Source organism: Arvicola amphibius, chromosome 12 (genome assembly GCF_903992535.2).
Source record: "Arvicola amphibius chromosome 12, mArvAmp1.2, whole genome shotgun sequence".
NCBI classification, from domain to species: Eukaryota; Metazoa; Chordata; class Mammalia; order Rodentia; family Cricetidae; genus Arvicola; species Arvicola amphibius.
In genome coordinates, this window is record NC_052058.2 from 164671649 (window position 1) to 164697111 (window position 25463).

General features: G+C 40.6%; 1 protein-coding gene across 1 annotated transcript in view; it reads right to left on the reverse strand.

Moving 5' to 3' along the window:
* Acer3 (alkaline ceramidase 3) overlaps positions 1 to 25463 on the reverse strand; it is a 62069-nt gene that overhangs the window by 25512 nt on the left and 11094 nt on the right. The window contains exons 2-3 of the mRNA XM_038314150.1: positions 6075 to 6185; positions 79 to 131 (exon numbers count right to left, since the gene is read on the reverse strand). Coding sequence (XP_038170078.1) covers positions 79 to 131; positions 6075 to 6185 — 164 coding nt within the window. The remainder of the gene's footprint in view (positions 1 to 78; positions 132 to 6074; positions 6186 to 25463) is intronic.

Below are 25463 nucleotides of genomic sequence, written 5' to 3' on the forward strand. Positions count from 1 at the left end.
ATTATCCTTTGGTTATGTGTTCTTCTCTCAATGTGGAGCTGCTCTAAGCGGAAACAACACTTTCTCTGCACCACTCACCTGCATTTCGTACTTCAGGGTCATGTGGAAACACCAGGAGCCCATCCCCACCACTGCAATTAAGACAGACCAATAAAAGGATTAGCAAGAAATTATTTGGGGGCCAGAGTGACTTCAGAAGACAGTAAGACATTAAGTACTAAGTCTTGAGGAAACGAAGTCTATAAGTTCTTATGATACAGGACACAGACAATGCTGAGTTAGTGCTTTGACTGAGGATTTTGGTATAGAAAAAAACAAAAATAAGCACAGTATAATTTTTCTAAAATTCTCCTTACTAAGTAGTTTACTAGATTAACAATACTCTATTTTTCTATAAAGTACTGGGTACTCAGGACCAGCTTTCATGTGCATAGTTGGTCAGCTTCCTTTAGCACTCTCTTGTACTCCTCTGATCCATAAAACCTAGCAATATAATTTAAAGAGCCACAATATCATATATCTAAAACTATTGTCAGACACCTAAATGTTCTCTTTTGAGAACTTTGTTGAGAAAGTGTACTGCAGTCTCTATGTGTACATAATAAACTAACCCTGCTTCTTTCTGACTCACTAATTCTTTCTGTGATCTACAGTCCACAGATCCAACGATTCACGGGAACAGCCCACACGCTGGTGGCCACTTTGGGCTGTCTCTTCTACAATAAATAGTTCTAAGCACTGAAGTTTTATGCTATGCCAAGGATGCTGACCACTACAAATGCTCTAGGCCCTTTCGTCTTTACAGAACCATTATCAGTTACCATCTGGACTTCATGCAGTTCATTGACAATGAAGGTTCACAAATGCCATAACACTATTAAGTAATAAGGAAGGAATTCTAACTCAGGTTCCTTTATAAAATATTTTATATACAACTTATATATCTAAGAAACAATTACAGAGCTATGTACAGAAAGGCATAGAAGACATCTTCAATGTTCTGGCTCAAAAGTGGACTTTGTAAGCCTAGCTAATAAAATTTTGTAGTTACGTAGGACTTATATAACAAATATTGTGTCAATAGTCCATATGTTTCATTTCATGCTAACTGAAAGTCCCTCTTTTGGTTGTGCTGGGGATTGATGTCAGGGCTATGTCTATGCCAGGTAGATGCTCTACCCCTGAGCATCCAAGCCGAAAGAAACTGTAGCTCAAGACAGAGTCTAAGTTGTATAGTTACTTAGCGCTCTGTATTTAGGCAAGCTTTCCAAGTGGCTGGAATTACATGTGTGCCCCACTGCACCTGGCCAGATGTGTACTCTATTTGTCCATCTTTCCTGACACCTGGATTTAAATCACAGAAAGCTTTTCCAAAATGCTGGACATAAATTCACACATTTTCTTTCAGCACTTGTAATATTTTGGTTTTTATGTTTATTATTTTGATCAATTGAGAATTTATTTTTGTGTATGATGCAAGGTACATAGTCAATTATTTTAGCAATTATTTTTCTAGCATCAATTATAAAAATATTTTACCTTTGCCCTAATGACTGGAGATGCCATTTCATCAATAAGCTATATGTGTCCAGAAATTTGTGTATTTCTATTTTATCCCATCTGTTGGAACGTAACTATTCATAACAGTTCCTTATGACCAGGCGGTGGGCACATCTTTTCCCAAACACTTGGGAGGCAGAGACAGGTGGTTCTCTGAGTTCAAGGCCAGCCTGGTCTACAGATGGAGTTCCAGGACAGTCAAGGTGGCATGGGGAAACCCTGTCTCAAAAAACAGAAACAACCAGAAAAGTTCCTTATGATTCTTTGTATCACTGTGTCAGCTGTAATTCATCTTCATTTAACTGATCGTATGCATTTGTCTCTATTTCATTATTTCTGCTCTGGTCTTTATTATCTCCTTCCGTCCATTATTTTTAGGGTCTATTGTTTTCTTTCTTAGGATGCAGTGTTAGGGTTTTCTGAATGGCTCTGCTGTCCCCTATAGGTTTTCATGCGCTGTGCTTCCATTTTGTTCTCATTAATTCACTGTTTATTCAGTAGCATACACCTTAGCTTCTGCATGTCTGTAGAATTCCTAACATCTTTCCTGTTATTTACTTGTAGTTTTACACCATTCTGATCAGAAAGATACTTAAAATCATTTCAGTCTTGAATTGTTAAGGCTTGTTTTGTGAGCCAACATATGCTCTGTCCTGGAGAATGCTCCATGTGCGGTGAGGAACGTGTGTATTCTGTAGCTGTTGGGTGTACTGTTCTATAAATGTCTTTTAGGGTTGTTTGGTCTATACTGCAACTTAGATCTGCTGGGTTTTGTGTTTTTTTTTCTGGAGAGTTGACAATTGCTAAAAGTAGCTGCGTTATAGTCTGTTTGGTGCATGCATTTGTGACTGTTGAATTGCCCTGTTAATTATCATGTAATGAGCATCTTTGCCTCATCTTGTAATTTTGGCTCAAGTGTTCTGGCTGAGCTCAGTGCAGCAACTCCTCTCAGGATCCATGTCCACAGTCTGACTGTCTCAGCGGGAGGCAACACACAATTCCAGTTTGGTTTCGTAATCATTTAGCTATTCTGTGCTTTTTAATTGGAGAGGTTAATCAATTTACATTCAAGATAACTATTGATAAATAAGTACTTATTACTATATTTTAAGCCTTTTAGTAGTTTTGTATATACTTTTCTTCTAGTATTCTCTTTCTTTGGGGTAGTGACTTTTCTCTAGTATATTCTAACTCCGTGTATTTTATTTTTAGTTTATTAATTTTTTTTTGCTCTATGGCTACTATGAAACTACCAAGAATGTCCTACAATTATAATAGCTTGTGATAAACAGATTAAAAACTCCGTTTGACTACATAGAAGGAAGCAAAAAAAATCATTTTGTTTGTTTAATTTTGTAGACAGGGTTTCTCTGTGTATCCCTGGCTGTCCTAGAACTCACTCTGTAGACCACAGTGGCCTCGGACTCACCTGTCTCTGCCTTCCAAGTGCTAGGATTAAAGGCATACACCACCACTGTCCAGCTAAAAAAAAATCTTCATATTTTAACTTTTCCCCTTCCTAAATTTTAAATTTCTGATGTCACAATTTATATTTTATTATCCACATAATATAGTTACCATTACTTTAATAGCTTTGTCTTTTACCCTTCATACGAGACCTAATTAACTTATCCTTATAGCTCACTATACATCATAGGGAAGTCCTAAATTTGACTGTGTACTGTATTTGTGAGTTGTATACCTTCAGATGTTTAAGTTACTCACTGATGTCCTTTTCCGCTGTTTATAAAGATTCTCCTAGCACTTTTTTTTTTTTTTTTTTTTTTTTTTTTTTTGGTTTTTTTCGAGACAGGGTTTCTCTGCAGCTTTAGAGCCTGTCCTGGAACTAGCTCTTGTAGACCAGGCTGGTCTCGAACTCACAGAGATCCGCCTGCCTCTGCCTCCCGAGTGCTGGGATTAAAGGCGTGCGCCACCACCGCCCGGCTCCTAGCACTTCTTGTAAGGCAGGCTTGGCTGTGGCAAATTCTTATTAGCTTTTATTAGTTCTTACTATTGCCCCATTTTTGTAAGATAGCTTTTCTTGATTGGCAGGTATTTTTTTTAAACCATTCTAATCTATTACCTTATTCCCTGGCTTATAAGGTTTCTGTTGAAGTTCACTGAGGTATATTAAGAGCCCACTTTATGCTACTTACTTCTTTTAAGATATTTTGTCTGTTGACAATTAGATTATGTATAGTAGAGGCCGTCTGTTTGTTCCCAGCCACCCAGACTCTCAAATAACCACACAGAAACTGTATTAATTAAATCACTGCGTGGCCTATTAGCTCTAGCTTCTTATTGGCTAGCTCTTACATATTAATTTAACCCATCTCCATTAATCTATGTATCACCACATGGCAGTGGCTTACCGGCAAAGTTCTGTCCAGTGTCTGTCTCTGGCAGGGCTACGTGGCTTCTCTCTCACTCCACCCTTCTTCCTCCCAGCATTCAGTTTAGTTTTCCCCACCTAGCTCTGTTCTACCCTATCAGGCCAAGCCAGTTTCTTTATTAACCAATGGTATTCACAGCATACAGAAGGGAATCCCACATCAATTTGGACTGAATCTGATTTGTGATCTCCTACTTTCTTAATAGTCTCTCCACAGATCTAGGAAGTTCTCTGCTATAATCTCTTCTCTCCCTTCTCCTCCTCTGTGTGTGTGTGTGCTGAAGACAGATCACAGTGTCTTGTGAAAGTTAAGTGTCCTACCTCAAAGCTACATACTCAGCCCTGCTATATTTTTTTCTTTCTCTTTTTGTCAGTCTTATATGGCCTAGGATGCCTCAAACTTGCTATGTAGCAAAAGTGATCTTGAAATTTTGATCCTCCTACCTGCTGAGATTGCAGGCATGAGTCAGCATATCTGCTTTACACAGTGCCTGGGATAAAAGTCAAAGTTTGGGGCATGCTAAGCAAGCATTCTACCAGGCTGAGTTTATATCTCCACTCCTATAATTTCTTACCTTTTATTCCCTGTCTTCTTCTATTCTTTCATGAACTCAAATAACTCATAAATGCTTTTTGATGTTATTCTACAAATCCCTTAAACCTCTTCCATTCCTCTTTAGTTTTCTCTCCTGACTGACTATATATGTTTAAATAAGCTGTCTAATTCACTGCTGGTGTTCTCTCCTATAGGTTTCATTTCATTCGTTATATTTTTTAGCTGCATAATTTTTGTTTGATTTTTAAAGTAGCATTTCCATCTTTCCTTTAAACTTCTCTAATAGATTTCTGAATTGTTTTTACTAAGGCTAGTTAAGCTTCCTTTAAAAAATTGTTTAAGATATATTTATGTGTATGCGTGTTCTGCCTGCGTGTGTCTGTGCACCACATACATGCCTAGTGTCTGCAGAGGTCAGAAAAGGGTGTCAGATCCCCTGAAACTGGGGCTATGGATAGTTGAGAGCTACCATGTGGGTGCTGGGAACTGAAGCCAGGTCCTCTGCAAGAGCAACAAGTGTTCTATACCATGGAACCATCTCCCTAGGCTCCGTGTCAAGCTTTCTTAAACTATTTTGAAATTTTTTGACAGTCTTCCATTCTTCTGGGGTCAATCACTGACAACTTACTTTGTCTGTTTGGTGAGGTCATATTTCACTGCTTGCTTCTGATGCTTTGAGACATGAGATGTTGTCTTCTCATTGAAGAATTTGGTGTTATTTCAGTCTCTGTCAGTATGGCTTTCATTTGTGCCAGCCTGCTTCCCTTAACCTGTTCAGAAATTCTAAGCAGGCAGATGTATATTTCCTAAGTCTGTGACCACTGCAGACATTTCAGTACTCAGGGGTGCTCTTAGACTGGGGTGTTATAAGTCTAATAAGGGCTCCAAGACTGATGGGGGAGCCTAGCTCTATAGATCTGCAGAGGATGCAGGGAGGTTACTCAGAGGTTGAGAAAGTTTCAGAGGGACTCAAAAAACTTGTTGTGGTTGGGAAGTCCCCACAGCTGGGACAGTTCTGACCATAGCAACAGGGGCTGGAGCTGACAGGGATGCCTTTGAGTAGCAGGTGAACCTATGCTGGCTGTCCAGATGTGCACGCACCTCCCACCAGCTCCTCACAGAGTCTGGACAGTCCCCAACTACAATGAGATATACATCAGAGTTTTGAGCCAAGCAAAATATAAATTTCAGGTTCACTGTCAGGACCAATGTCAGAAGGCGGATAAACCTCTCTGCCATCTCTAATAGATGTGATTCCTTCTGAACACTCTGGCATATCAAACAAGCCCTTAGCATAGGCCTGCACTCAGGAGCACAGCTGGGTGTGGGTGTGCACTCTCCAAACAATCCTTAGGTCTCAGGCTCCACTACAGTCTTACCAAGGCCTGAGGCTTTCAGAGACTCTTCCGTGGACAGGTGTTATATGAGACCTCTTATTACACTGTGGACATTACTTCTCATACGCTACAGCCTTTGGTGTGTATGTATTCATCTGAGACTGTTTACTAGCGTACGGAAGACTGCATTACAACACACCACTGTCCTCAGATGACGCCGTCTACGTACCCGTGAGCGCTAAGTAAGCCGCAATGTACCGCTTCTCCAGTCCGTCTCTGATGCTCTGAACTGCGCCGAAGAGCGGAGGTATAATCATAATCAGGTTGCTCACTGTATTCCCTACGGGGAAACACAAGAAAATATTAGATTAACCAGCAACTTTAAGAACACATTCATTTCGCCTTTAGCAATAGTTAAATAAGGAACTCACTGGGAAGACTGTAATAAGATATCATCAAGGTACTACAAAAAAGTCTTTATTTAATACAAATTTCTCAAAATAATCAAATAAAACAAAGATACTTCCTGAAAAATGAACCTAAGGATGTTTTAGAGTATACCCACTTAAGGCAAAATTCTAAATTCTAAAAGCAAGCAAAGAAAGGATCTCAGAAAAACCTTGGAGATACAACAGTAAGTTAGGTAAAGATGGAAGTCTATACTCAAAGTGTGGTTCTCTGTAAGTGAATGATAATATAAATTCTGATATTACAACATCACATAATATAAATAATTGGTTTATTTATTTTTGCCATGGAATTGAAAAGCAATGAACTGAAAGTTTACATTTTATGTGTTTTTGCAATATTTCATTTTCTGTGTAGTTCTTCCAGGACGTGAGACAATAGATTTTTAAAATTTAACTTTTCTGTAATGCAGTGGATCTTATATAATTTTTGTTCTCGTTTTTATTTTTAAAAAAAGTTCTGAAGAACAGAAAAAAAATGTTCTCAGTGGGCAAAGGTGTGTCAGCAAGCCTGATGACGTTATTCTAATTTCTGGGGTCCATATATTTGGTGGAAGAAGCAATTCCTTCCCACTGTTTTTGATTTCCACATGTGTTCTGGGATGCATGTGCATGTGCACACATGTAGATAAATAAATAAAATGTAATGAAAATAAGTTCAAACATGAATAGCAAAAGAATAAAACCAAGTTGCAAAAGTTGTTAGTAAAACTAGGAAAGAAGTGATAAACAATACAATGTTATGATAGGCAGAGGTGAGTAGCATATTTTCATGTTTCCAGTGAGTGATTTTCAACAGTTACTAACATCAGGATAAATCATCAGCACACTGAAAAGTAGAATGGAGGTATTTTCTCAGACAACCCAGAACTGAACAAGTCTATCTGCAACACGTCTTCTCTCTGGATCAAACTAGATATTGTAATAAGCCAAAATGAGGACATTACTTATGAGAAAAGATGAGATAAAAATCTACGAAACAGGGGCTGCAACACAGGAAAGTAAAAGACCAAGAGTTCAAGATATCAGTGGATGACGCAGCTGGAAATAAAGCAGGAAAGGCAAAAACTGCAGGAAGTTTCCAAGGATAAATAGGTAATTTAATAAGTCAAAATGTTGGTAGGATATCTGATAAAAGTATTGGAAATCTGTACTAAGTTTAGTCAACCTGGTCTCAACTGAACCAGGCATCTGTTGCTGAATATTAGGCTAATTCAACTGTAGTACTGTAAAGTATAACCATATACTGCTGGTCCTCCATATCTGTGAATTCTGTATTAGTGGATACAACCCATTACATACTGGAAATATTTTTAAATGTGTATATTAATCATAGACTTTTTCTTGCCATCATTCCCTCAACAATAAATTACAGTAACTACTTACACAATATTTGCATTGTGTTAGGTATTGTAAGTAATCAAGGGATCATGGTGCATATTGAAGGATGCGCGCAGATTATATGATTATATTATGCCATTTTATATAAGGGACGAGCATCTGCAGATGTTGATATTCACTGATGTTCGGAAGAAGGCACAGGTCCCCTGGAACTAGAGGTACAGGTGGTTGTGAGGCCCATGTGAGTGCTGGGCCCCTGTGAGACAACTTTCCAGACATATGTTTTAGCAAGCCGATTTAGGAGCTAGGAATTTAGCTCAGTGGTTCAGTGCTTGCCTAGCAAGACCTGGTTCGGGCCTCAGCTCAAGTGTGGGGAGGGAGTGATGGAACAAAAGAAAATGAAAAAGTTGATTTAAAAATAGATATAAAATTGCTCTTTAAATAGGAAATTATATAAATGATAGCAAAGTAATATGCATGATTGCAGACTTAAAACTTTTTAAAACTGCTATTGATCAGGTTCTAACCAGAATCGGTAAGCCATGGAGCAATTTGAGCAAGAAAGTTTACAATAAAGAATTGCTGACGAGGGTGAGCTGTACCTCAGTTGGGAGAGTTCTTGTCTATCATGCATGAGAGACACCAGATGCTAGGAATTGATTTCCAATATCACACTAACCAAGTGGTGCATGTCTATAATTCCAGCACTCAGAAGCATGAAGATCAGACGTTTAAGGTTATCCTTAGCTACATAGTGAATTGAAGGCCAGCCTGGGCTACATGAGACTCAGTCTCAAAAATAAAAAAATATTGGAGCTAAGTCACCTGATATACCTTGGGAGGCAGAGATAGAAGGATCTCAAGTTCAAGGACAGATCACTAATTAAAAGAAGGAAATGGAGTAGCCAGTAGGTAAGAAGCAAAGAAAACTCTGCAGAATAAAGGAATAGTAGGTGCAAGGAGACCATCCCTACTCACTGGGGTAGAGCGGAGAAAGTGGATCCCTGGGGCTGAAATGCAGACCAGCACCGTGGCACTGCACAGTAGAGAAGCTGCGGTGTGACATGCTACCAAGCTTGCTGAAATCCACCCACTGAAACCTGCCAGAAGGTTAGGGGATACAGTTCCACTGACAGAGTGTCCAGCACGCACAGAGCCTGAGCACAATTCCCAGCACTACATAAAGCCAGCATGGTGGCATGTGTCTATAATCTTAGCACTCAGGAGGTAGGAGAAACATCAGAAGTTGAAGGTCATCTTCCACTGCATAGAGAATTTGAGACCAGTTTGGGATACACGAGCCCCTGTTTCTCTATTTACTCTCTCTCTCTCTCTCTCTCTCTCTCTCTCTCTCTCTCACACACACACACACACACCTCACCCATCAGAAACCTGTCTTCTAAGATGCCAGCAAAAGTTGACCGCCCTGCGAGGTGGGGAAAAGTTACTGGTACTATGTGCTTTGAAATAACTTCAGGACCTGGGAATTAGAGAAGCTTCCTGAACTTGCAGGAGCGCATGGTACAAGTTTCACCTGGACTTCAAGAACGGGCACCAAGACGTTGCCTGGCCAATACACCAATACCAGGAAGGAAAAGTCCTTCCTCCTGTGATGAATCTCTAGTGCCCTCCACTGACAAAGTTTCACTCCTGCTGGCTGTGAAAGGAAGAGCTAAAGACAGTACAGAACTGAGTCCTGCACTTGGAGAACAGAGCAGGCTGCAGTGGTTAAACTCTCATCAGCTGTGTCTGAACTCGGCCATGGCTACTGAGGCGCCCTAATAACCACATAAAAATAGGAGTTTGAGGTGAAATAATGTTTTTCCTTTTCTTCTCCATATATTTTTATGTGGTTATGGTATTTTGTAATTTAAAGTATTAAAAGGATGAATGATACATAAATAAAGGCTAAATTACTTCTGCTAAAAATTTAATTTGGCTTAGAGTTAATTCCTTGAAAATTATATTAAAAACAGCTTAGTTTCTGAAAATAAAATACATGCATACACCACACAATATTTATTAAATAAAAATTCTTCTTGGATATATATTAAATGGATAAACAATCTTTTCTAGAAGGGCTAGAGAGACGGCTCAGTGATTGACGTGCTGTCTGTGTAAGCACGGGGACATGAGCTCAGCTCCCCATGAGCCACCTAAGGGCTGAGTGTGGCAGCATGTCCCTGGAACCCTAGCTACTGGGGCTGGAGTGGACACTGGTGGGTCCCAGGGGCTCTCCAGCTAGCCAGGCGGGACAGTAAGGTGGAGAGCGACCGAGGACAACCTGGAGCTAACCTCTGGCCTGCACACCCACGTGCGTGGGTGAGTGAACCCTCTTACACACATGCACACACACAAAAGGAAAACACATTTTAAAGATCTGAAACGTTTAAGCAGTCCCTGTATATGACGCCATTTGTAGGCCAGGCTGGCAACATTCTGGTAACTTCAGAATTGCTTAACAAAGTCTTTTTTTTTTCTCAAGAAAGACTCATATATTAAAGTACGGTGCTATGATGTGAAGTTGAAATAGCTCCCCCACAAGCTCATGATTTGACCACTTGTTCCCCTACTGGTGATGTTATTTTGGAAGGCTCTGGAATGTGTAGAAGATGGGGCCTAGCTGGTAGAAACGAGTCATGAAGGGCAAGACCTTGAAGGTTATGCCAGGCCCCTTGTTTCTGTCACGAACTCTGCTTCTTGGCCCACAATGTGAACAGCCCGCACCACACTCAGGCTTCCAGCCGACCCTGCCAGTGTGAGCTGAAGCCAGGCTACATCTTCAGATTATGTCTGTCAGCATTGCCGTCACAATGACCACAAAGCAACTAATAATACACAAGGGAAAAGAGAAAGACAGGAGGAAAGTCAATAAGCAAAGGTACGTTTAGAAGGGAACTCTGAGACAGTAGGTGGCGCCAGAGTGCTTGCGGGCTAACTGACAGGAGCAGGCCCCGAGGCGACTAGATGCTGCTGCAGTTTAGAGTTAGATGAATTTGCAACTACATAACCATCTATCTCTAAGAGCTAAGGATCAAAATTCAGACACATTAAAGCTGCAAAAACATACCCACTGTGCTTTACCGGTGCTTTGAAGAGCATGAGCTACGTGAAAACGGTACAGTAACCCTGAGCTTTCCCCAAATTTCATTTTGCCAAATACTTTCATTAAATGTCTAAATAATGCTAAAAACTCCTAGGACTTCAGAGCTGGAAAAGGACAGGGAGATCTTGGAATAATCTCTCCAATTTATAGTAGGCAACAAACTATTCTATGGAGGCAATTTATTAACTAACACCTGAGTTTAAAAATGTATAAATAAAAAATATTTAAACAATTATATATTTAAGAAATACAATCAGATGTTATGTATTCAGTCTCAGCATATCCAGTATCTTCTGGGCCATACATGGTGGTGCACACCTTTACTACCAGCATTTCGGAGGCAGAAGTAAGTGAATCTCTGTGAGTTCAAGGCCAGCCTGGGTCAGCGGGATCTATCTATGGAGAGAGACCTTATCCCAAACCAAACCAAACCAAACCAAACCAAGGCCTTCTGACCTCTAAGGTACCTCACTCAGGCACATATCCACAGGGGGCCACAAATAAAAACATGTAGTTAAAAATGAAAAATTAAGCAAACAAAATACTGCACCATGGCTTATGAAAAGTATTTTTCACATTTTTAAAAAGGTTAAAGCCATACACTATAAAAATGAAATATACAATGGAAGCAGAGTTTAGGCTTGTGAAGAAATACAAGATGACGTTCAGTGGCTAAGAGCACTTGCTGCTCTTCCAGAGGACCTGGGTTCAATTCTCAGCACCTCCACAGTGGCTCAAAACTGGTCTGTAATTCCAACTCGAAGGGGAGCCAGTGTCCTCTTCTGGCCTACAGGACATGAGTCACACAGTGGTGCACAGATATGTATGCAGGCAAAACATCCACGCCTATAAAATAATATGATAAAAACTAAAAAATAAAATTTGAAAAAAATTAACAGCCATTATTTTAAATTTGTCCAATTAAAATTAATGAAGTCATTTTTTCTCCAAATTTCTTTGGTGTAACAATTTCATACTTTAACTTCATCCTAAGTTTTCATTCTCTCTTCATTATTTACAAGTGTTGTCATGTAGAAATCTCGTCAGCACAAGTCCCTAAGACGGAAGGGGCTGGAGAGGCGGGCAGGGGAAGAGCAGACTGCTCTCCCGGCACCACAGCACCGGGCGCTCTCTTCAGACGGCTCTCCCAGCACCCACAGCACCGGGCGCTCTCTTCAGACGGCTCTCCCAGCACCCACAGCACCGGGCGCTCTCTTCAGACTGCTCTCCCGCACCCACAGCACCGGGCGCTCTCTTCAGACTGCTCTCCCGCACCCACAGCACCGGGCGCTCTCTTCAGACGGCTCTCCCAGCACCCACAGCACCGGGCGCCTCTCTTCAGACGGCTTCTCCCAGCCCCCACAGCACCGGGCGCTCTCTTCAGACTGCTCTCCCAGCACCCACAGCACCGGGCGCTCTCTTCAGACTGCTCTCCCAGCACCCACAGCACCGGGCGCTCTCTTCAGAGGGCTCTCCCGGCACCACAGCACCGGGCGCTCTCTTCAGACGGCTCTCCCAGCACCCACAGCACCGGGCGCTCTCTTCAGACGGCTCCTCTCTGGGCTCCTCAAGCACTTGCACTCACATCTAAATATGTACACAAAAATGATAACACATCTTTTTAAAAAGATGCATTTTAAGTTTAATTTATAAGATGGGACTACTTAATATTGCTAAAGTTTCACCAAGGATACATTTCTTCTTCTTCTTTTATTTAATGTGCATTGGTTATAAGGCCCTGGAGCTGGAGATACAGACAGTTGTCAGCTGCCATGTGGGTGCTGGAACCCAGTCTGGGTCTGTGGAAGAGCAGCCAGTACTCTTTAACTACTGAGTCATTTCTCCAGTCCTTACACCATTTATACTTTTATGATTTATTTTTACTAAAGCTTTTACTTTGCAGTGATTTCTTATATTATCTTAAAATATGCAAAATAGTTTTGTTTTTAAAATTTTGTGCGCTGATGTATTTGTGTAGGGAGCAGCAGGGCCTGAATGCCAAAGGCACACAGGTATCTGCAGGACGCAGCTCTCTCCTCCCACCATGTAGGTCCAAGATCAAACTCAGGTTGTCAGACTTACAACAAGTGCTTTTACCCACCCTCTGACTCATCTAGCCGACCCCCAAAAATTTAAAAATAATCTTAAAGTAGTCACAAGAGGGAAAATATTTTCCTTTATTCTTCAAGACTGTAGGATTCCCAAAGATTAGTAGTCTAGGTTCCATAACTTAAAAATAAAAGTACCATTATTATTTTTAATATGTAGTAGTGATATCACTACATTTTAAAGATTTATTTTTAAATTATGTGTGGGGGGGTTGCACATAGGTATATGTGTGTTGGGGTCTGTGGAGGTGTCTTAGTTAGGGTTTCTACTACTGTGAAGATACCATAAACTCTTATAAAGGAAAACATTTATTGGGGCTGGCTGACAGTTTCAGAGGTTTAGTCCGTTATCACCATGGTGGGAAGTGTGGTGACCTCAGGCAGACTTGGTGCTGGAGGAGGAGCTGGGAGCTCTACATTCAGATGGGAGGGCAGGCAGCATCAAGAGAACCAGCTTGAGCTCCTGAGACCTCAAAGCCCACCCCTAGTGATGCGCCTCCTCCAACAGAGCCACACCTCCTAACAGCACTGCTCACTAGGGGCAGCCAGAGTCAGGTATCTCTGGAGCTAGTGACAGGGGGCTGGAATACAGGCTCTAGAAATGAAATGTATGCCCTCTTGCAGGAGCAGTACACACTCTTATCTACTCTGTAGCTGGGTTCCATCTCTCTAGCACCCTACCACTGCTCTTAAAAAAATGATTGCAGATTCTCACACTGTATGTGATATTACACTTCACACACACACACACACACACACACACACACGCATGCACACAAAATAAAAGTATGCTAATGGCTTCTTATTTAAAGAGGTATTAAAAATACTGTGAATATCTGTTGTCTCCTTGGGCTGCCATAACAAACGACCATAGCCTGGTGTCTTTATGAACTCACTGAGAAGGTTAGAAGTCTTAAGTCAAGGTGTCAGCAGAGTTTTCTCCCTGTGGAGCTCGCTCCTCTGAGCTTTGGTGGCTGCTGCGTTCCCTGGCACTCTGGCTGTAATGCATCATCTCGGTCTCTAGCTCCACTTTTGCCCACTTCCTTCTTCCTGTGTCACTGTGATGTCGTGTTCTCACAAAGATTCCAGTCACTGGATCTACAGCACCCTAGCTCCGGCATAATTTAATCCCAGGATTTCAATAACACCTGCCAACATCCTATATTCAGATCAGGTCACACTCTGAGGTGCCAAATGGACCTGAACTTCTGATGAACGTTATTTACCACCACAATATCATTGAACAAATTTTTAAAAGAAAAAACAAAACATATTTTAAAGCAGCAATTCTTTTTGTTGTTGATGATTTTTCCAGACAGGGTTTTTCTGTGCCACCTGGCTGTCCTGGAACTTGCTCTGTAGACCAGGCTGGCCTTCAACTCAAGAGATTTGCCTGCCTCTGCCTCCTGAGTGCTGGGATTAAAGGTGTGTGCCACCACTGTCCAGCTAAATTCTTTTCCAAACTATATTTTTTAAACTAAAATATAATATGCACATGGTTTATCAAAAAGTAAAACAGGCCAGGTGGTGGTAGTGCACGTCTTTAATCCCAGTACTCGGGAGGTAGAGGCAAGTGGATCTCTGTGAGTTCAAGGCCAGCCTGGGCAACAGAGTGAGTTCCAGGACAGGCGCCAAAGCTACAGAGAAACCCTGTCTTGAAAAAAAAAAGTGAAATAATAACAAGGAAATTTTCCTTAAGAATTCCTTAATCACCATATATAATATAGTAAACATGGTCTTTAGAACACGTTTCTTTTGAAATTTATTTTTATTTTATGTATATGAGTGTTTTGTTTATGGATATGAATGTTTTGTGCAACTGTGTGTGTTGTGCATCACACAGATGCAGTTCCCAAAGAGGCCACAAGAGGGAGCGAGGAGTTACACATGGTTGTGAGCAGCTATGTGGGTGCTGGAAAGCGAACTCTGATCCTCTGCAATAGCAGCAAGTGCTTTTAACTGCTGAGCCATCTCTCCATAATATTATAACATACTTATCTACACATTTTATTATCCCACAGGTTTAATTAGGTTTAATTCCTATGAGTATAATCTCCTCACGAAGAAATACTGTCCCCGAGTGGGCAGACTGCAAGCTCTAAGAGGCTTGCATCCCTGCAAGCCCTGGCCAATGCTCACAGCAATCCAAGACTCTGCTGCGGAAATCAGAACCAGCTGCAATGAAAACAGCACTCTTTTGGACATTTACAGGAAGCTGGTCTAGTTAATGCCTGGGCATCCATATTTCAACCAAGTGTGCTGTATAAAATAGTAAAATTAGAAAAATGCCTATGAAGCACTGCACGGCAACAGGGATTGAAGCAAGCATTCTCGGCAATGAGCTGGCACTGGGAGCTCCTGCCTGAGGCTCTGGTTTAGACTGGGTTTGAACTCCAGGAGGTCCCTGATCACCCAGGAGGCTCAAGTTCTGCATGTTTTTAGGAGTTGTACTCCCAGCTCTTGAGTATACATCTATTTAATGCTCTGCCATGGAATTATCATGAAATAAAATTTACATAGACAAGTACTACATACCCAAGTCTGTAGTCATCCGATTCACAAGGCTGCTCTCTAGGGGAAGCACATATGAAACTGTTTTAAGACTGAGTTTAACTACCTGCTTTTTCATGAGCACCATTTTAACTTGAAAGAATTGACAGGTAAATTATGATTATTTATTCTTGGGAATATGGAAGTTCTTCCAGGAAATAAGCAAAGTGAATGTTCCTTTGAGATAAACAATTTTATGGTTTTTTTCCTAATGACAAAATATTAGCTTTTTGAGCAAAACTCAGTTTTGAAAACCCTGTAACTGCCTCTGTGATACTGACAATATTTACAGCCTATCTGGCAATGCCAAGGTGTTTGTGACATTAACAAATGTGATATCCAAAAGTCCAATATCAACAGTGAACCTTTTTTTTTCCCAAATGACTGAGGCATAATGCTTATAAAATCATACGGATTTGGTAAAAGATCATTTGAAATTCAAGTAAAATTGATGTATTTTGATGTAACATACTAAAGCAGGGTCAATGATACAGTCAAGGAGGTCTATGTTTTAACTTATCATAAGTCTACAACAACTTGTTAAATTTTAGTATAGTATCAAAGAACACCCACAAGCCGGGCGGTGGTGGCGCACACCTTTAATCCCAACACTCGGGAGGCAGAGGCAGGCGGATCTCTGAGTTCGAGGCTAACCTGGTCTACAAGAGCTAGTTCCAGGACAGGCTCTAGAAACTACAGGGAAACCCTGTCTCGAAAAAAAAAAACAAAAACAAAAAAACACCCATAATTTTTGAAGAAGGCTAACAAAATACTTTTTTCAACTACCTGTCTGTGTTTAAAGCCTAATATTTTTATACACTTGTTCCAAAACATTATTATAGACTAAATGCAAAAAAAGGGAGAATCCAGTTGACTTTTATGAATGTAAAGAAATAGCACTCTTACTGATTTAATTGTTATTGTGTGTGCACATGTGCATGAGGCATGTGGAGCACTGAGCCACAGCCTGCATGGGAGGTCAGTCTTAAGGTTTCAGAGCTGCCCCTAGGTCATCAGATTCGCAAGGCAAGCACTCACCCTCCGACCCAGCTCATCAGCCCTCTCAGTAACTTTTGAGAGCAGGAAGAGGAAAGATTTCCATTAGCGGTGGAGGTCAGTGACAGAATCCTGCCCAGCATGGGGGGTCACAGGTTCAATCCTTAGCATTTGAAAGAAAAAAACACTCAGTTGGAACAGTAGCAGGGGTACCATAAGTCTTTTACAGGTTATTAATCATAAGAGAAAACAACAACAACAACAAAAACTTAAGTCATGGGAATCCCTGGTGTTGCTCTGGAAGCTGGAGCTTTAGATGACAATACATGATACAAGTATAAAAAATGCTCCAAGAACTCAAACCCTTGAAAACAATCATTTCTTTGCAAAGTTCCTTTCATTCTCCAGCAACAAAGAAGCTTTCATATGCTAACCACCAGAGATTTAAAGCAGTAGAATTAAAAATAAGTGGTAGAATAAAGGCTCACAAACAGCTCTAGATACAAGAGCTTTTCTATTATACAACTCGAGTTCTTCATATCTCAGTTGATGACTGTGTTTGTTTAGAGATAGGAAAAAAATGCAAATATAAAGATGGACATGAGGGGCTGGAGAGATGGCTCAGAAGTTAAGAGCACTAACTGTTCTTCCAGAGGTCCTGAGTTCAATTCCCAGTAACCACATGGTGGCTCACAGCCATCTATAATGAGATCTGGTGCCCTCTTCTGGCATGTAAGCATACATGGAAGGAATGTTATATACATAATAAATAAATAAATCTTTAAAAAAAAAAAAAAGATGGACACGAGCCAAAGCCCTGATCATGTTTTCAATATTTGAAATAATTTCATTTCATTTTACTGGCTTATAATATTTTAGTATAAAGCTATATAATATTTTATTTACATACTTTTCTAGCAATCAATATTTAGCTTTTTCCATTTTTTACTATAATGGCCAATAGTATAATCACCAAAGCAAGTGTGCATGTGCACGTACAAAATCCTTTTATAAGTGTTTAAAAATCTTATTTATGGCAGGCTGTGCACAGCTACAATTTCAGACACAGGCGCTTGTTCTCACTTCTCTACCTCTATGAATGCTTCAACAGAAAAACTTAAGGAGCATTAACCTCATAGACTTTCCTTTGTAACAAAGGAGGGGCTAGAATTTCCTACATTTATACAGGAAGCATAAAAGCCATCTCGAACTGGTGTCCTGAGTAAGTGTCCCTGTCTTTAACCCTATTCTACTTCTCTTCCTGTCGTAAGATACGTTTCGCAATAACAACGCACCAGGGACTGGACAGCTTATTTACCTCACTGTTCTGGAGACAGAAACTAGCGAGGGCTTCATGCTGCATCATAACCTGGTGGATGAAGGGAGAGCGGTGTACACAAGAGTCAGGGAGATGTCAGGCTCACTCTAAGATAAATCATCTGTGCTCGGAATACCCATGGCCTAATTGCTTCCAAAAAGTCTCAACTCACAATAATGGCACATTGCAAATTTAATTTCCACATAAGTTTTAGTGGGCATAAACTATATTTAGACCATATCATTCTCATTTTTCCTTTCCTGGTTCCAAAAAATATCCAATAAAATTATGTTCTCTCACTGTTGGCCCTAGACAATAATACAAAGACCTATTTTCTACCAGCAGTGTTTTTCCTTCTGGTGACAGGGAACATGGGTACAGATACAGAAAGTAGAACCACAATTGAAGCAATTAAGAAGTTATATAAAAAATTAATTAAAACAGGGCAGCAGACACAGTTCAGTGGTAAAACACTTGTATGGCATGCATACGGTCCTAAGCTTAAGACGATATAAATGCACACACATGTGAGTGCACACTCGAACACACACAAATCATCCAGATGATATGATGCTGGAACAAGAGAGCTCACCAAGACTGACTGGAAGGTCCAGACACATACCCAAGCACATTTAAAATGGAGCATTTAATAATGTTGGTTTTCAAGTTGTTGGAAGAAGCATTTAGCAAATGGTAAAAAGTAGCTGAACTAAAATCCATCTTAAGAAAACTTAAGGTCATTCTTTCTCCCCGTGTCTTGTATTAGGTAAGTCAAATATAGTTTTGAATATGTAGGAGTATAGTATTAAGAGTACCAGGATACGAATTTTAAAAAATCACTACATACTACTTGAGTAGCAACACAATACGACCCACTGTGACTCTCAACCCTGAGCTCTCCTGAAATCTAAATTTATAGCCGAGGTCCTACTGGTTCAGTTCAGAGACAAGCTAACCGGCGCACACATCAAGACCCTTTGGTGTCTGCCGTGGTTCGGTGTCTGCCTTACCTCGCTCTTGCTATGCCCTCTTATAGTCCTTTAAATAAAATTCTATGGCGAACATGTTTGTGAAGACGGATGAGTTCTTTAAGATAGCCAACCTTGTGCAATCTTTACAGTAATATTTCCTATAATTTTCACCGTGTGAAAGGAGGTCATGTAGCCAGCTTAAATTCAATATTGTCGCCGGGCGGCGGTGGCGCACGCCTTTAATCCCAGCACTCGGGAGGCAGAGGCAGGCGGATCTCTGAGTTCGAGGCCAGCCTGGTCTACAAGAGCTAGCTCCAGGACAGGCTCTAGAAACTACAGGGAAACCCTGTCTCGAAAAACAAAAAAACAAAACAAAACAAAAAAAAAAGTTAGTTCTTAATAGCAATGTATAATGTTGATGCTGAGAACTAAACATCTTCACCCTTCACTCTATGCGCCCGTCAGAGGGCTGAGGCATCGCGCTGAGTAAAGCTTTTAGGAAAACAGACCTTTCTGAGAAGAAATCAAATAACTTTTCTGTTCAAAAAAAAAGATAGTTTGAATTTTGAAGATTTTTTTTGGGATGGGGTCTCACTCTGTACATCAGGGGCTAGTATGGGAACCACAAAGATCCACCTTGCTTTGCCTCCAGAGTGCACACTACATCCTGAATTTATAGCAAAGCTTTAAACCATTAGCCAATATTAATGTGCTCCTTTCAGGTTATGGAAGTCAATTTCCTTATCTAACTGTAAGGTATTAGTAACCTAGTATGACAGCTAAAGAAAAATTAAGCAGTTTGTCTTATATAAAATATCGCAGCCTTTAATTCCAGCACTGGGAGGCAGAAGCAGGTGAATCTCTATGTTCAAGGCCAGTCTGCCTACAGAGCGAGTTCCAAGGCAGCCAGGGCTACACGCTACACAGAAAAACTCTGTCTTGAAAAGAAAAGAAAAAAAAAAACCTCAAGAAAAAGTCAGGATTCACAAGCAAGGATACTGATTATAAAGTTTCTATTCTTAGGGCTGGAGACTGCTCAGTGGTTAAGAGACTGTACTGCTCTTTCAGAGGACCTGAATTTGGCTCCCAATACCACGTCAGGTGGCTAACAACCACTTGTAACTTTGGCCCCAGGGGACCCAATGCCCTCTTCTGACCTCCAGCGGCCATTGCACTTGTGTGCACAAATAAATTCAGATTCATATATATATATATATATATATATATATATATATATATATATATAAAATTTTTTTTAAAAAATCTTAAAATGTCTACCCTAATTCCATGTTGAGAACTATTTTTATGTTGTTCTGGATTGCATGTTTGTACATGCATGTGTTTGTAGTTGTTATAGTTTAGAAAATAAAAAAATTCAGAAAACCTTTGCTTATTTTATAAAAAAACCTACTAATTTAACATTTTAAAGTAAAATAAGTTACTTAAATGTTTTAGTAAAGATTTTATTCTCTTCATGATTGATGGCTATAAATTTTATTATGAATGTATCCAATTAAGTATCATTAACCTTCTAGTATTATTTAATATATTTCAAACATTTTAAAGTAATATAACAAATGAAAAAAATTCTATTAGCCAGCTTCCCTGTGACTATGAATAACAAAACAAATAATTACATTTAGATATACTGTTGGAAGTAGGCTGCTTGTTGGTTCCTGGCAGCTCAGCCCTGAAATAACCACATAGAAACTGTATTAATTAAATCACTGCTTGGCCCATTAGCTCTGGCTTCTTATTGGCTAACTCTTACATCTTAATTTAACCCATCTCCATTAATCTGTGCATCACCATGAGGTCGTGGCCTACCAGCAAAGTTTCGGCATGTCTATCTCAGGCAGAGGCTCCATGGCTTCTCCCTGACTCCACCTCCTTTCTCCCAGCATTCAGTTTAGATCTCCCCTCCCGCCTCTGGCAGCTCTGTTCCCTCATCCTCACCACCCAGGCTAGTTCTCTGCAACAAGCAGGAAAGGGCAAGACTGGTGTCTCCTGAGCTCACGCCCTCACTCGCACCTACATAATATCGACAAATCTCCACAAAGCCCCGCAGAGTATCTACGAAGCTCTCAGTGCTAGCTCACCTGTGCTCCCCACCACAGGTCAGCTCTGCTGTGCTGCCCAAGTGAGGTGTCGGGCCTGCTGTCCCCAGCGCTGCAGCTGGTAAAAGGCAGGGGAGAGGGCAGAAAGCATCACAGGCATCCCTCACCCACACCACCTTATGGCAGGGGAGAGGGGGCCAGGTCTTCCTTGCTTACATCTTCAGGGCCAGCTCATCCCAGCTATTGGCCTTTTTTACATTTTTTCTAAAGTTTAAAGTTCAATGAGAGAAAAAAGCCTGTTGTATAACATCGCAAAGGAATATACATAAACTAAGTATAAGAACCAGCAAATAGGCTGGAGAGACGGCTCAGCTGTTAAGAACACTGCTGATCTTGCAAAGGACCCAATTTTGATTCCCACCACCCACACTGGGTGGTTCACAACTGCCTGTATCTCCAGATCCAGGGGGTCCAACGTCTTCTGGCTTCCACAGACACCAGCACTCATGTGCCATATATTCACACTAACACACAAACACACACACACATACACACGCATGCATGCATGCTGGCAAACGGTGAAAAGAAAGTCTTTAAAAGGGGGCATTAGCAAAAAAATCAAGAATCACACAAAGATGAAAAAATTCAAAACATGAGTATTTCTTTTAATGTTTAAAGAGATAAAAGGTAACCACAAAAAAACAAGCACAAAATAAAAAGATAATGACCAACACTGAGACAGATTTGGAAAAAAAATTAATCCTCTAGAAATGAAAACTTTATAAAAAAACTAAAATAAGTTGTAAATTTAGAAAACAATCAAACTAAGGCTGAATTAATCAGGTAGAGGGGCCGGGCAGGACAGGGCAGGACAGGGCAGGACAGGGCAGGACATTACCAACGGAAAGGCCCATCTTTCCCAGACGTGAGGCAACGACACTCTGTGAGCCTAGGGACATCAGCAGTACAAAGCACAGGGCACAAAGTGAGGTCCCATCAGAGGACGCAAAGGCCGGTTATGAGAGCCTTCCTAGGCTAGACTCTCAACACGGCATTCCTGGGATGCTGATACTGCTTACATGATTATTTTTTCAGATTAAGAAAAATTGCATTAGGGCTTAAACGAAAAGCCTGCAAAGCAAGCAACCTGTAAACTCAGAGGCTGCCAGGAGGAGAAGACTGGAGGTGAGAAGAGAAAGAAACCATAGAAGGAAGACACATGGCAGAAAGGACAGCTTGACAGAGAGTAACAAGCCCACAGTGTTAGGGAAATCATGCTTAGAAAAGAAAGAAGAAAAGAAAAAACAAAACAAAACATGCTTTTCTGAATAATTTAGGAAAAGGACAGACTTACAAAGCTGGCTGTGACTCAGTCAACTACTACCTAGATGAGTTTCTTATATCTATTCCCAGACCTACATAAAATAAAACCGCTAATTTATAAATATATAAATCCTGGCTAAGAGAAATAAATAGCTATCTATAAATATGCATACAGTCTTGCACTATAAATAAATATATATGTTGGAAATTTTCAACAAATATATTCTTTGATTTTGTTTCTAAGACAGGGTATAACTATATAGCCCTGGCTAACCTGAAATTCCTTATGTAGACCAGGCTGGTCTCAAACTTACAGAGATCCACCTGCTTCTGCCTCCCCAGTGCTGGTATCAGAGGTATGTGCTACCATCAGCTCAATAAATATATTCTTAAATGCACAGCTTAACTTTAACAGTATTAAAACTCAGGATACTTCTGAGAAATGTGGCACAAAAGGAAATTATAAACAATATGGTAACCAGGTTATGGCTGCCCCAAGAGAGTAGGGAGGGGCACAAGTGCCTGTTTTGGTCCCACAGGAGGGTGAGATTCAGTGCTCACACTGGAGTAAGGCTGAGGCCTTGGACCATTTCAGTAATGGGCACTAGATCTGAGATTGCCTGGTATGCTTAAGGGCTAACGACTCACAGCTATATGAAATAAAAAAGTAACCATTCACAAGTATTGAAAACACAATGGGAACAATAATTATTTCACTTGGGAATATAAAAACAATGTATGTATTAGGGTTTGAGGTGTAGTCTTGTAACCTCAACTACTTGGGCAGCTAAGATAGGAGAGTAGAAAATTCAAGACCTGCCTAGCTGACAAAGCGAACTCAAGGCTAGTCTGGGCAACTTAGGGAGCCAGACCGTGTGTGAAGAACCTCAGTGGTTAGGAATGTGCCCAACAGGTACCCCAGGGCAACCATGAACTCAGTCCAACCACAACAAAAGCATAAGCTTATTTAAAACATTATGAAGGTTTTAAAATTATTTGTCGTGTGTGTGTGTGTGGTGTGTATAATAGAGGGTATGTAATTGCCACAACACATGTATGAGGCCAGAGGATGAAGGCAGAGGTCACAAAATAATCCCACACCAGTTCAAAATTATGAATAAATATGAATAAATAAATTATGTTTAAATAAGAGAGTTCCAAACCCAATACAAAACTATATACACTAGAAACAGATATCAAGTTCTATCTAAGGAGTCTAAGTCTTGTATAGGAAATGGCTTGGCTAGATTATAGGAGGACGGTAACTATGACTATTTAATCTTCAACACCATCGAAGGCCTGAGAAGGGAGATAATATTACTTGAGCAGGCAAGAAGTACAATCTAGCAGCTTCCAAAGGGAGCAATAAATGATGGAGACAGTTAGCTACCTGAGCAATCACCCAAAGTCTCATTTGCAGCGTTGAAGCCATCAACTCTGGCTGAGGCCTAGAGTAACTGACTGACCATTTTTAGAGGCAGGAAACTTTTCTTATCCTGTCTTGGTAAGATTTGACAGTTCTGCTTATTCATCTCTGGATACCATTTATTTTGTCAGTGGTTGAGATATGGGCGGTTCCTTGCCCAAAGGCCATTTGTGCCAAGAAGAAAACAAACTCCGAGTGGAGTATCTTCAGTGCTCAACATTCTCTTGGGAATAGATCGGTGCTGTCAGGAGCAATCGAGAGCAGAAGGAGTTCCCACAGCAAGAGGCCACCTCTGTGGAGCCAGCGGATTGTATCCATGCGGCCAGGCTTGTACAACTTCTACCTGATGAGCCGTATTACAGATCCCTTACAAAGGGTTTGTTTGTTTGCTTTTTAAATTTGTCTTAGTTAGGGTTTCTGCTGCTGTGAAGAGATGCCATGACCAGGGCAAGTCTCTTTTAAAGAGTTTTCGAGACAGGGTTTCTCTGTGTAGCTTTGGAGCCGGTCCTGGAACTCACTCTGTAGATCAGGCTGGCTTCAAACTCACAGACATGCACCTGCCTCTGCCTCCCGAGCACTGGGTTTAAAGGAGTATGCCACCACTTATTAAGAAAACATTTAATTAAGGGTGGCTTACAGTTTCAGTTTAGTCCATTATCATCATGGCAGACGGCGTGCAGGCAGACAGGGTGCTGGAGAGGAGCTGAGAGTTCTATATTTTGATTCCCAGGCAGCAAAAGCAACTGTGTGCCCTACTGGACATAGCTTGAACAAATATGAGGCCTCAAAGCCTGCCCCCACAGTGACACACTTCCTCCAACAAAGCCACACCTCCTAATTGTGCCCTCCTTAAGGGTCAAGCACTCAAACACATGAGTGTTTGATACCTATTCAAACAACCACAGGTTTGGTTTGAATTCTTTTTTTTTTTTTTTTTTTTTTTTGGTAACTTATGGGATGCCATGTCTTGTCAAAAGGTTGAACAAAAGAGGGAAATCGGTGAACCTACTAGACTAGCTAAAATACCGGATGTAGAAACACATAGCTTAATTAATTAAAAAGACAAAAAAAGAATGTTTTTAAAAAAGCAAAGAACAAATGCAAAATAGTAAAAAAAATGATAACCAAATCACACAAATAATTATAATAGCTATAAACAGACAACATATGCCAATGAAAAGGAAGGGATTTAAACCAGGTGTGGTGGCTAATGCTTATAATTGCAGTACACAAGGGGCTGAGACAAGAAAGCTCTGAGTTCAAAGCCTACCCGGACTATAAAGTAAGAAGTTACGTCAAAAACAAAAAATAAAAACTAGGGAGAAATTGTTGAAATAATTTAACAATTAACAATTTAACAATGGTTTGAACAGTACGGCCTGCAGTGGGATATTTGTTTACACTGCTGCCTCACCTGCCTAAGGCACTGGTCAGTTCAATAGCGAACTGACCAATAGATAGCAGGAGAAGATAGGCAGGACTTCCAGGAAAAGAAAGAAACCAGGCCTGTGAGAGACACCAGCAAGACACAGAGGGAGCTGGACACACAGAACAGAGGAAAGGCTAAAAAGCCACGGCAGAATGTAGATTAATAGAAGCTGGTTAATTGAAGTTATAAGAGCTGGTTGGGAATGAGCCTAAGCTAAGGCCAATCTTTCATAATTAATAGTAAGTCTCCATATTTGGGGGCTTGCTGTCCAAAAAAAAAAAAAAAGCCAACAAGAAAGTCCTACTACATACAATGACCCCCATAGACTCACATGTTTGAATGCTTAGCCCATAGGAAGTGGCACTATTAAGGGACATGACCTTAACCCAGACCCAGAAAGACAATTATCACATGTACTCACTCATAAGTGGTTTTTAAACATAAAGCAAAGAAAACCAGCCTACAAATCACAATCCCAGAGAACCTAGACAACAATGAGGACCCTAAGAGAGACATATATGGATCT